The sequence below is a fragment of the Vanellus vanellus genome, assembly GCF_965231255.1.
Source record: "Vanellus vanellus genome assembly, chromosome: 1".
NCBI classification, from domain to species: domain Eukaryota; kingdom Metazoa; phylum Chordata; class Aves; order Charadriiformes; family Charadriidae; genus Vanellus; species Vanellus vanellus.
Genome location: NC_138905.1, coordinates 37,411,782 through 37,422,843, shown reverse-complemented (window position 1 = coordinate 37,422,843; position 11,062 = coordinate 37,411,782). Strand labels below are relative to the sequence as shown.

Genomic DNA, 11,062 nt, shown 5'->3' with positions numbered 1-11,062 from the left:
TCTATGCCCTCAAATTTGAAGGTATTCAGGCTTGTCCCTTCCCTCTTGCTCGAGGACCGGCTGTGCGCAGAGGCACCCAGGGGGCTACCCCAGCACCTCTGCTGGCTAGCCAGCAGGCACAACCCCCGGGGCTCGTTGTAGGCCACCGCCACTGGCCCGCCCTCACGGTGAGGGTACTTATAATTATTTTTTTTAATAGCAAATTATTTTGTAGGAAAAAAAATACTTGTGACACAATTAAGGGGGAGAAGGATGACGAACCCTTCAAGCGGGAGCCGTGTCCTACCGCACCAGGGGGCTCCGCCAGGGGCTGGCGACGGAGCGTCCCGCTTGGACTCAGCCCCGGGGGCAGCAGGGACGGGGGCACCGCCGGCGACCACCTCCCCCGCGCCGGTAACGGACCTCCCCAGCGCTCCGGGACCCCCCGAGCCACTCCGCGTGAAACCTCGACCGGGCAACTCTTTCCGCAGGTGGCCGCGGCCAGGACCGCCCGCCGGTCCCAGCCCCCCACCGCACCGCTGCAGGCAGCCGGGGGCGGCCCCGCCGAGGCCCCGCCCGCCGCGCACCTGCCGCGGGCCCTCCGTCCGTCCGTCCCCCCTTCCTCCCTCCCCCTTCCCCGGCGCGGGAGGTGGGCGGGGGCGGCGGCCGCCCGTGCCCGGCGTGTGCCAGGAGCCCGCCGGTGCCGCAGGAGGAGCAGGAAGCGCCCGGGCAAATCCAGCCTCGCTATCACATGACTCAGCAGCAGCAGCAGCAGCCGCCGCTGCCGCCGCCGGGCTGAGTTCACCCAGCGCCGCGCCGGGAGGGGGGAACCTGACGCCGCTGCTGCAATGAGCCCGCGGCCCCGCGGCTGCCCCTGAGCCCTCCGTTCCCTCGCCCGGCTCCGCGCGGCCCGGCGACCCCCATTGCGGAAGCGCGGCGGGGGCTGACGGAGCCGCCGCCGCTGCCGCCGCAGCAGGAGCGCTGCCCACCGGGGCTCCCCGCTGCCCGCCCTGCGCGGCGGTATCGGCGCTGCCGCTGCCGCCGCCGCCGGCGGGGGTACTATGCTCACGCGGGTGAAGTCCGCCGTGGCCAATTTCATGGGCGGCATCATGGCTGGCAGCGCGGGCGCCGACCACGGCAGCGGCGCGGACTTGCCCCTCCGCTTCCCTTACGGGAGACCCGAGTTCCTGGGACTGTCGCCGGACGAGGTGGAGTGCTCCGCTGACCACATCGCCCGCCCCATCCTCATCCTCAGCAAGGAGACCCGCCGCCTGCCCTGGACCACGGGCTACGCCGAGTGAGTACGGACACCGGCTGCGGCGGGCAGGTGGAGGGCGACCGGGCCCGTCCGCCCTCCCCCGCCGGGCTGACCCCGCTCCCGGGCGCACCGGCGGCGGTGCCGGGTGACCCCCCCCTCCCCCCCGCGGCCGGTGCCGGCGTTGCCGGAGGCGCCGTCCCGGGCCTGCGCGGCGCCGCGGGCAGCGGGAGCCGGGGAAAGTAGGGGGGTTGGGATGGAGGGGAAGGTATCCGAGGCGCCGTGTGCCCGTCCCGGCCGTGGCTTTGCACCTGGGTCGCTCGTTTCTGGGAGGCCGAGGATGCGAACGGTCAAGTGCCGGCGGAAGCGGTCGGTACCCGGTGCGGGCGAAGGATGGGAAAGGGGCGGCAATGCCGGGGCTCCTCTGCCCGCCCTGACAGCTCCAGGGGCGCGGGGGCCGAGGATGGAGAGACCCCGCTGGTGAACAACTGTCTCCGTTCCCGACCCGGGAATGAAAAGGGCCATTGATGGGAAACCCGGGTTGGGGGTTGTGTGTGTGTGAAGTGCTTCCCGCTGTCCAGAAGTGGCGAGACGTGTGGGGTTTGGGGCACCTTGCTGTGGACCCGGCAGCCCTCAGGCTCGCTGGTGGCAGCTGGTCGCTCGCTGCCCAAGCGCTTTCCAGTTTCGGGGGGATGCTTGAGGAACATGAGCTCCAAACGGAAAGAAAAATCCATTGGCCAACCCCAAAACTAGGCTTTCCCAGCATTTTTTTACTCTGACTCACTCATAGTATTTACTTTAGGTGGTGTCTGGTCGGGACCTGGTTGTAGCCTTGAGCCCAAGCAAACTAAGTGATTGCGTGCAGCACCTTAAATACCAGCTAGGCAAAGAGCAGTGTTCGTTTGGGTGCAGATCCTCATCCTGCTGGCGGTGGGAGTAGCTGCAGAGGCAAGGCATGTCCTTGCACTTCATTCCTGTATCAGCACACGTGTTTTTTTCTTTGTTGATACTGGGAGCAGGACTCGGGATTTGGTTTCTCTCTGCCGCACTCTCAAAGCCTTGAACATTTCTGGCCATCCATGTTGCTACCAACTCGCAGATTACAAAAGTTACACTAAACGAGCTCTTCCAAGTTACATGCCGTTTTGCTGTAGAGCACTGTCTCTTCAGGCATCCATGAATTCCCAGCGAAGGTACTGCAGAAACTACAGTGAAGGCTTCATGCTGTTAATGAGCAATCACTAGCTTTATTTAAAAGGTTGTTACATCATTGGGGACACTGAAATGGGAAGAGAGATTTAAGGAATTTTAAATTGGATTGTTCTCTTCAGATTATTAAAGAATTGAATAGACTACTGAGCAAATTCCCTGGGAACTATAAGTTTAAATGTTTAAAAGTAAGCTCTAATTGTTCTGCTACTATAATAGTCCCTTAAAAAGCAGTGCTTTACCAAAGCAACTAAGTGCTGCTATTTATAGCTTACATGAGGTGCTGTGGCTTTCAGCAAGTAACTGTAATTGCAAGTTGGTGACAAAGTGGAAGGGAGGTTCTCTGGCTCCCAGGTATGCGCATCCACTGCTGCCCACAAGCTTTGCCTGAGACTGTTGGGGAAGAAAAACGTGGGTGCCAGAAAGTGAAAGCCCAGGTACACCCTGTAGATGAAACCTGTGAGGGAGTGCTTGGAGATAAAGTAAATGGCTATGGTGATCATGAAAGGAGAAGAACACGCCAGGATCGCTTTCATATACTTGTTATTTTTTTGACCTTTGAGCAGTTTGGTTAATTGGGAGGCACAAAAAAGGCACCAGCTTTCTCAGTTCCTATTGTTATCTATGCGAACAGAGGTTGGCCTTTTGCTTTTTCTCTTTTTTTTTTTTCTTTTGTCTCATCCCCTTCCAGTGCAGTTAGTGGTTCCAGTGCTGGTAAAGCAGAGCTCAGTGAAAGTTACTCCGTCTTAGAGAGAACCAGTGAAAGTGTTAATCAGGCTCTTCCCAGAAACATCTGTATGATCTTCCAAAATGGGGTGCTTGGTTGTTACCAGAAGATGTCAAAATGCTTGCTGTCTTTAAAAAGAAAGCAGTGCTACCAAAATGACATTGTCCTCCAAAGGCAGAGCAGTGCAACAGCCATTGATGAATAAAGAAAAAGAAAGAAATAGGGACAAAGTTGGGTTTTGCCAAATAAGACTTTCTTTTTTTTTTTTTTTTTTTTTTTTTTTTAATCCTACGGTGCTATTACCAGGCTTTCTGAAAATAATTGCAAGACTTGCTTGAAGGTATATGTTCAAAATACCTGTTTTCCTTTTGGAATGCATTTGAGTTATATAGAGAAAAGAAATGGAAGAATACCAGGAAGCTCCAATTACTGTTATACATAGTCTGAAGTTTGTTTGCTTGGATGAAGCAGGGGGTGAAGTACTTTTATGCTATTATTTAGCGTTTTGTTAGTGTCTTTATTAAGGAAACTATCAGAGCAATGTTTGCCTTTTGTTACAGTACAAGTAAGCACTTGCAAGAATGTTAGGAGGAAGTTTGGTGTCCTCACAAGGAGCTTGTGACATAATACAAAGGTCAGCTATTTAACTCACATTTTACTAGTTTGCTTTGATATGAAGGAATCAGAATATACGTGTTGTACCCGCAATGCTGCCAGGGCCAGCTTCCCTCAGATATTTCTTTTCCCATGTTTCCACATTGCAGCAAATCAGCGGAAGTGCACTGACATTTTTACTTCTTGAAGTTAAGTACGGGTTTGTTGCAGACTTAGAAGGTGGAGGAGATTTGGCCCAGAAGGTGAAAGGAGAGAGCACGTGCCACCTTTATCATGTCTGCCCTGATGTCATGGGCTGTCCACACAGCAGGGTTTGAGTCGGTGGATTTATGCTCCACACCCAGCACCAGCATCTGTCTCACTATCTTTAGGAGGAAATTTGGCTCTGAGAACAGATCACCTGGAGGCTTTGGCTCAGGAAAGCATTTGCAATGTTGATGTTCTTTAGTTGTAAAACATGTCAGTTTACAGATGATAATGGAGCTCCTCAATGTCATCATGTCAGTGTTTCATCCAAGCTGGAGAAGGTGTTTTGGGTAGACCTTGTTCCCATGCAGGGCTAAAGCAGTCTGAGTCCACAAAATATGTGGGTTTTTTTTTTCAGGGACTTCCTCTTGTTCCTTTGACTCTTGGTGATAGGGTTTTCTTACTAATTTAGGTGGTGATGAAGAAGCCCACCCTGTTGACTATTTCTTTTCCTTAGCATCTGTGGTATATGCCTGCTCATCTGACTTGTTCCCCTGGAACAAGCACTGCTTCTCCTTCTCTTTTTCTTGCCTCTCTCATCCTGAACTTTTTTTTGTAATAGATATTTTTGCAATATTGCTCATCCATGTCATATATTTTAACTTATTTTTAAAATTACCTACTTATCTCTATGGTATTATGCAGTGAATGTAAATTAGCCTTTATTTTTTATTATTAGCTTCCCCTGTTTTCATAGTGTGATCATTATGCCAAGCATGTAGGCAGGTAAATTAAATCTTCAAAAACATACTTGATGCTGGGATAAAACATCATTGCTTCCTGAAATTTCAGTGGGAATTCCATAGGGACTTGGCTTTCCTTAGTCAGTGAGCAGCCTGCAAATTGTCTTCAAAATGACTCTCTTGATGTCTCTCCCTTGTGTGGAAGACCGGAGACCTTGAATTTCAGTTCACCTCATGCTACAGGATGGTAAAAGGCTGGTAGATGTTGCAAAGAGATATTCTTATACCACAGACGGTTTTCTGATGGCTGTCAAACTCCATAGAAGCAAAATGAAAATTGTATCCCACATCCAGTAAGCTTTTTACTAGTCTTTTAAAGGTATCGTTTTACTTAGAAATAAACTTTTTAATCAAGGGCACCCTTAACTTAGTTTTACTGCATGTTGCTTGCTGATACGTATCAGGAATGACCCAAGGAGAGGGTAGTCTGTTAACAAATACTCCTTTAAGTCTGCCTTTAATCCAGAGGAGTAAGGAGATTTGCTGCGGTCCAAAAAGTTAAGTGATTTATTTGAGTAAGTGGGGTGGTGGGGATCTGGCCTGACACTCTATTTACTTGTTGCCCTCACTCCCCTCCACGGGCAGCTGTGCTCTCGGGGCTGCAGGGCTCTTCCAGACCTTTCCCTGCCTGAGCTGTGAGCTGTTTTCTGAGCTTCTGCTTGGATTGTCCTGTTCCTGGGAGGGAAATTTCTTCTCTCGTCCCTTTCTGTGCCGTTTTCAGTGTGGTACGACCTCTTCCCTGCAGAGCTTCTGCTAAACTGCCCTCAGCCCTTGCGTTAAACTCTGAAAGTAACTGGCAAAGTGGAAGCAGTAGCATAGATGGAGCATATAACGTGAAATGACTCAGATGGTATTCACTTGCATCCAAATTCTGCCCAGAACATTATTTTTCACTTTTTGCTCTTTTGCTTTATCTCGCCCCCCCCCCCCCTGTGAAAGTAGAAGATGAACAAGGTAAAGCAGAACCTTCCTCTTCTGGTTGAATTCCCTGGACTACATATGGTACGACAAAATAGATGCTAAATTTGCAAATGACAAAGGACTAGCCTGCTGCTCATGCTGGTGGAGTTGCAGGGAAACTGCAACTGAGTAGCATTTTGTGGTAGAAAAACAAGACTAGTCATTTTCCAGCTATTTTGAATGTGTATTCCTGGTAGTCCAGAATTCAGTACTATAATTGCTTTTCTAAATTGTACGAATCCTGGGGATGAGACCATAGCTAGCTGCTTCTGTATCACATGCTTTCCTCTCTTTACTGTTACCTTTCTGCAGTCTCTTTGGAGAATATCAAAAGGTACTATTAAATACATTTAAGGGAAATGGGGAAAGTCGTAATCTTATATTGTCTGTGACCTTATGCAAAGGACAGTTTTGCCTGCCTTTTTTTATTCATTTTTTAAAAATTTCTGTATGACCCTTTAGATAGCTTTGCAGTTCCAAGTTATAATAGGGAGCCAGAAACTCGACTTTCATGGTGTGTGTGTTTCTTGGCTTATAATGTCAATTTATTATCCCAGCGGTGCCTTTTGTTTGATGAGACACAAAGTCCAGGCTTGTTTTCCATAATGTTACATTTCAGAGACACTGTGGTTTCTCTGCTCTGCAGGCCTACAGTAGCAATTACATTTTCTCTGTGGTGTGGTGACTAGTGACCCATAATGGATGCAGAGTTGTAGGTGAAGTATGATGACTGTGTCCCTCAGCAGCATTAGTACAGTGGCACGTTGTTACAGCAATAACTTAAGTTAAAAATGAAAAGGATGGGGGGAAGCTTATGGATATTTTTTTTCTGCTTTAAGTATTCATTGCTTTGTAAGGCTGATGATGTTGCATCATGTTTTCTCATGCTGTGTTACTTAGCTTGTAGGAAATGAATGTTCGTGAGAATTGACTGGAGGTTTTTATTAAAATAATTTCCAGCCTTTCTCAGTGATCATAAGTTTTAGGTTGGCAGAATCAACATGAAGTATGTTGATTTTGTGAGTTAAGATAACACAGAAGTATTTTTCCACCTGAAGTACCTTTCATAGAATCCTAGATTATCTCAAGTTGGAAGGCACCCATAAGGATCATGCAGTCTCCCTGCTTCTCGCAGGACTACCTAAAACTAAACCATATGACTAAGCATCATCCATATGTTCTGTCTAGACCAAACTATTTATACAAATGTTAAGTGTTGTAATAACAATGCAAAGCAGGTGAAAGCTTATCACTTCTGTGAGATGAAGTAAACCACAGCACAGAAATTGCTTGTCCTGAGTTGGACAACATGTTGTTGTTGGAGGGGAGCGTAGGGCTTGCAACTACTGATGCCTTATTCTAATCCCCCTTGCCTCCTATTAACAGGAGGTAACGAGGTAGTCATGCTCCTGTGAATTGAAAGTTATTCTCATTTCTGGGAGCTAGTCTTTCTAACCGTCAGCTGGGAGCATGACTCATACCTCGTCGGTAAACACATTTCTTGTATGTATTCTGTTTGGTACAAATTTCAGGAGGATGGTACGCCTGGGAGAAGGAATACCTTTTTTTATCTTGTTCTGTTTGGCTGCCTTCTCAGGTTAAGTACACAGAAATAAGAAATTAATTTCCTTTTTAAACTTTTTAAAAAATTGTTTCCACTTTTTTTTGTCTGGATAAAATTATGTTTCTTTATTCTTTCTGTAGTTCTGAACACAGGACTGACCTGATGAATGAGCTAAAACCTGAAATCCCATACGTATACCCAAAGACGACTAAACGTTATTCCTGTGTATGAATTATTCTTCTATGCATAATGTTATGTTAACTTTAATGTACATTGCCAGACTCTTGTTTAAGCCTGAACTCATATAAAACAGCCTACAGAAACCTCATGATAGTTTTAAGAGCTTCAGAAATCCCTTTCCTTGTGTAAGAGCTTATACTATAGCATCTCATATTTATGTAATGCCTCTAATCTGCCAAGTGTCTTGCAAATAATGATTTCAGAATAATCTTGGAGAAAAATGCACATGTGTAAATGTTCTGGTTCCTCAGGTGAAGAAACCAAGGCAATGCGGATAAGCTTTGGCACGAGGTTTGATACGAATGTGGAGAACGAATCCTGAGTTTAAAGTTCCGTGCTTGGATGACACACTTGTTTTTTCTGCTGTTGTGTGCTTGGCGTTTCCTATGTGGTCTCTGATGTCTTAGAACTAATGGGGGGAAAAGGAGAAAAAAGGGGGACGAAAAAAGGGGGGGGGGGTAAATCATGTGCTCTAGTATTTTTAATGTACTCTGAGTTCCACACATGTGATTCCTAACGAGGCAAGTATGAAATTCATCCCTCTAAGCTGTGTTGTATTGCTAGTCCCCCAGAGGCTTAAGGCTAGTGCTGTCTCCTGTGTTTCTAAAAAGCTCGCTTGAGCATGGCCCCTTCTTCTGAAACCAGGGGGTGGCTGTGTCCTCCCAGGCAGCCTTCTTTGGCCCTGGCACTTGTGGCAGTCGGCAGATGTTACCTGCAAACACTTCAGCTTTTTTCGTTTGCCTTAGATGCAGCTGCATCGCTTGGGAAAAGTGTAAGTGGGAATGGTTTGGCGGAGTTATCATCATGCTATAAAGTAATCTGACAGGTCTGTGCCCCTCAGGGTGAACCGCTTGGAGCCTGTGAATGTGATCAAATGAAATGTGCTCAGGTAGACCTTGAAAAGAAGCAGTGCTGCAAAGCACAGGTCCTTCCTGTGATGGGATCTGTGTATCACGTGAGGAAGAAATATGGTTTGTGGGTTTAAGGACAGGTTAAGTCAGCTCTGTGTTGAGCTGCGTCCTGAGTGAGACTTGGAGTAGGGGAGCGCTGTTAATGAGTGGAGGGAGACATTTTTGGTGGATTTGGGCAGAGCAGACACGGTCATTTTGCTGTGGTGCGGGGCTGGGGTAGAAGTAGGTGCTGCATGTGTGCTGGAGCAGTGTTTTTGGGGGGAGATAGAGGCTCTTGGATCACACCTACCCAGGATCTTTATCCCTTCTCTTCTGGATTTCTGTTCTGATTGAACTCACTGCTCTGAAATGCAAGACACCCCTACTGGGCAGCAGCAGCTCAATATTAATGTTGCATTTTGTTGCCTCTTAAGTGTCTTAAGGATTATTTTTCTCCTCTCTGTCCTTGTTTGAGGTAAAACAGAACCAATTTTCTGTTCAGTAATTTTACTTTGCAGCTAAGCCTCTTCTAACTAACTGAACTCTCTGAAATTAACAGCATATTGTCCTGACACTGTTTGCTCTTAGAGTGATAAGACCTGATTGTTTCTAATTTATCCCAAGGAATGGTATACAAAGAGGCTCTTGCTTATACTTACTGCTCTAACAGCCAAAGCCACCTAACTTTGTTATATGCCCTGTTGGAGGGTCAGAAGCGGAAAAGCGTAGAGGTGTTGCACCTGCAGGGAGGAGCAGACAGGACAGGTGACCCAAAACTGACCAACAGGGTATTCCATCACCTCTGCCTCATACTCAGTATAAAAGCTGAGGGATCAAAGTGGTCAGCCTCTTTCTTCAGTGGCCGGCATCCTAGGAGGACTCTGTCTGTCTGCCTTTGACTCTTATCCATGCATTCCTGAATCCAGATGTGGAATCCAGTTCCCGTCCATCACCGAGTCCGGTCTGGGACTTTCCCAGTGCTTGCTGGTGATGTGATCATCATCCTGTGGGCTCAATATGGCTTTCTATATATTGTATATATTTCATTGTTTTATTTTTATTGTTTTATTAATATTTCATTAAAGTAGGTTTTTTGTTTGTTTGTTTGTTTTTAAAAGTCCCTTTCTCTCTCTCTCCCTCCTCTCCTTGGAGAGGGAGGTGGGGGAGAGCATCTGTCATTCATTTCAGTGGTCAGTCCAGACCAAACCACAACACTCCCCGTTAAACAGAAGGAAGAAGGTGACTTGTAAGAACTGATTTCCATTTGGCAAGTTACATTTACCTGATAGGGTGTATGTTTGGGATGGCCAGCTATGATACACGGTATTATCCAGAGTGGTTTCCCTGCTCATAGGTTAGGTAGAGTAGAAGGGGTCATGGTTTCAAGTGCTCAGAGTGCACAGCTGGTGAGAGAAGTCCCAGCTTGGGTCAGTCCCCTCCACATCCCCAAATCCAACAGACACAGGGTGGGAGTTTTATTGCATGTTAGTCACAGAGGCTCAAGCACATTGGAGGTGGCTAGTAGGTCCATTGCAGCCATTTGGCCAGCTTCACCGTTAAGGCCTCCTGCCCAGCTTCCCCATCCAGCGGCATGCTTGCCATCTAGTAGACACTGCCAGCTGTACGTGTGGTTTTAAGTGGCAGGGTGCTAAATGGTTGATGGTGCATGAGCTGTTCAACAGATGAAGCTCATAAAATGGCTGGAGGCAGGTATGATTCCTCCCCCTAATACTGTACATAAGGCAAATGTTTGTCTGCAGAGTTTAGTGTTCTCTAAATACTGCACCCAGTATTTCTTCAAAGGCAAGCCATGCTGGAGTAAAGCCAGTCTAAGGGACATCTCTGTTTCTTGATCACAGCATGGTTTAATTGCTGGAGTCTGAGAGGGGAAGGAGAAAAATAACCCCGAGCTGAGGCATCCAGCATTGGCAAGTGCAGTGGTTGGAGGCAGGCTCTGAGCAGAGAGGGTGTGAGCAACACGTAGTTGGGGAATGCCAAAATATGGACCCTGTGCATGACTCAGCACTCATGCTGATGGAAAAAAAAAAAAAATTAAAAAAAAAAAAAGCTGTCAGTGTGCTGTGGCGGGTAGGCCTTTCTGGCATGAAGCAGGGTGGCAAATCTGGAGCTTCACTCCTTGTTTGGGATCTGTATTCAACATGGTGAGGCTTAACAGGATGAGAGTCTGCTGGGGGACTCCAGGGCTGCTGAGCTACAGGGTGTATGGGCAGCACTGTGTCCTTGGAGACCCTTTGGCTTGACAGAACTGAAAATGCATATATTTTTTGAAAAAGGAAAAAAAAATCATAATGGTAAGATGTTAGTCCCATTCACTGCAGTGATTATAATCTGTGTTTAGCTTCAATTAATTTCCTTCCTTCTTTTCTTTGATATCAAGGGTGGCCCTGGTCTTGATGGCTATGACAATGCTTCTCCTAAATTGTCCCCATCCCCAAGAGGAGCAGGAGTCAAATGGGTCTGGATCCCAAGGGGAAAGAGAGCAGCATTACATTGACCTCTCTCTGCTCTGGTATGGGGAGGTCTGTCTGTCCATCGATTTCACTAGTCATAATGCCAGGTTGTTTTTAACTCTGCTAGGCATCTCCTCTGCTGGAGTGAGGATCCTGCAGACTT

General features: G+C 47.6%; 1 protein-coding gene across 1 annotated transcript in view; it reads left to right on the top strand.

Annotated features, from left to right (window-relative positions):
- Positions 1-1,040: 1,040 nt before the first annotated feature.
- Positions 1,041-11,062, top strand: part of PPM1H (protein phosphatase, Mg2+/Mn2+ dependent 1H) — a gene marked incomplete at its 5' end in the record, with an annotated part of 138,456 nt that continues 128,434 nt past the window's right edge. The window contains one exon of the mRNA XM_082479664.1: positions 1,041-1,276. Within this exon, the coding sequence (XP_082335790.1) occupies positions 1,041-1,276 (236 nt within the window). The remainder of the gene's footprint in view (positions 1,277-11,062) is intronic.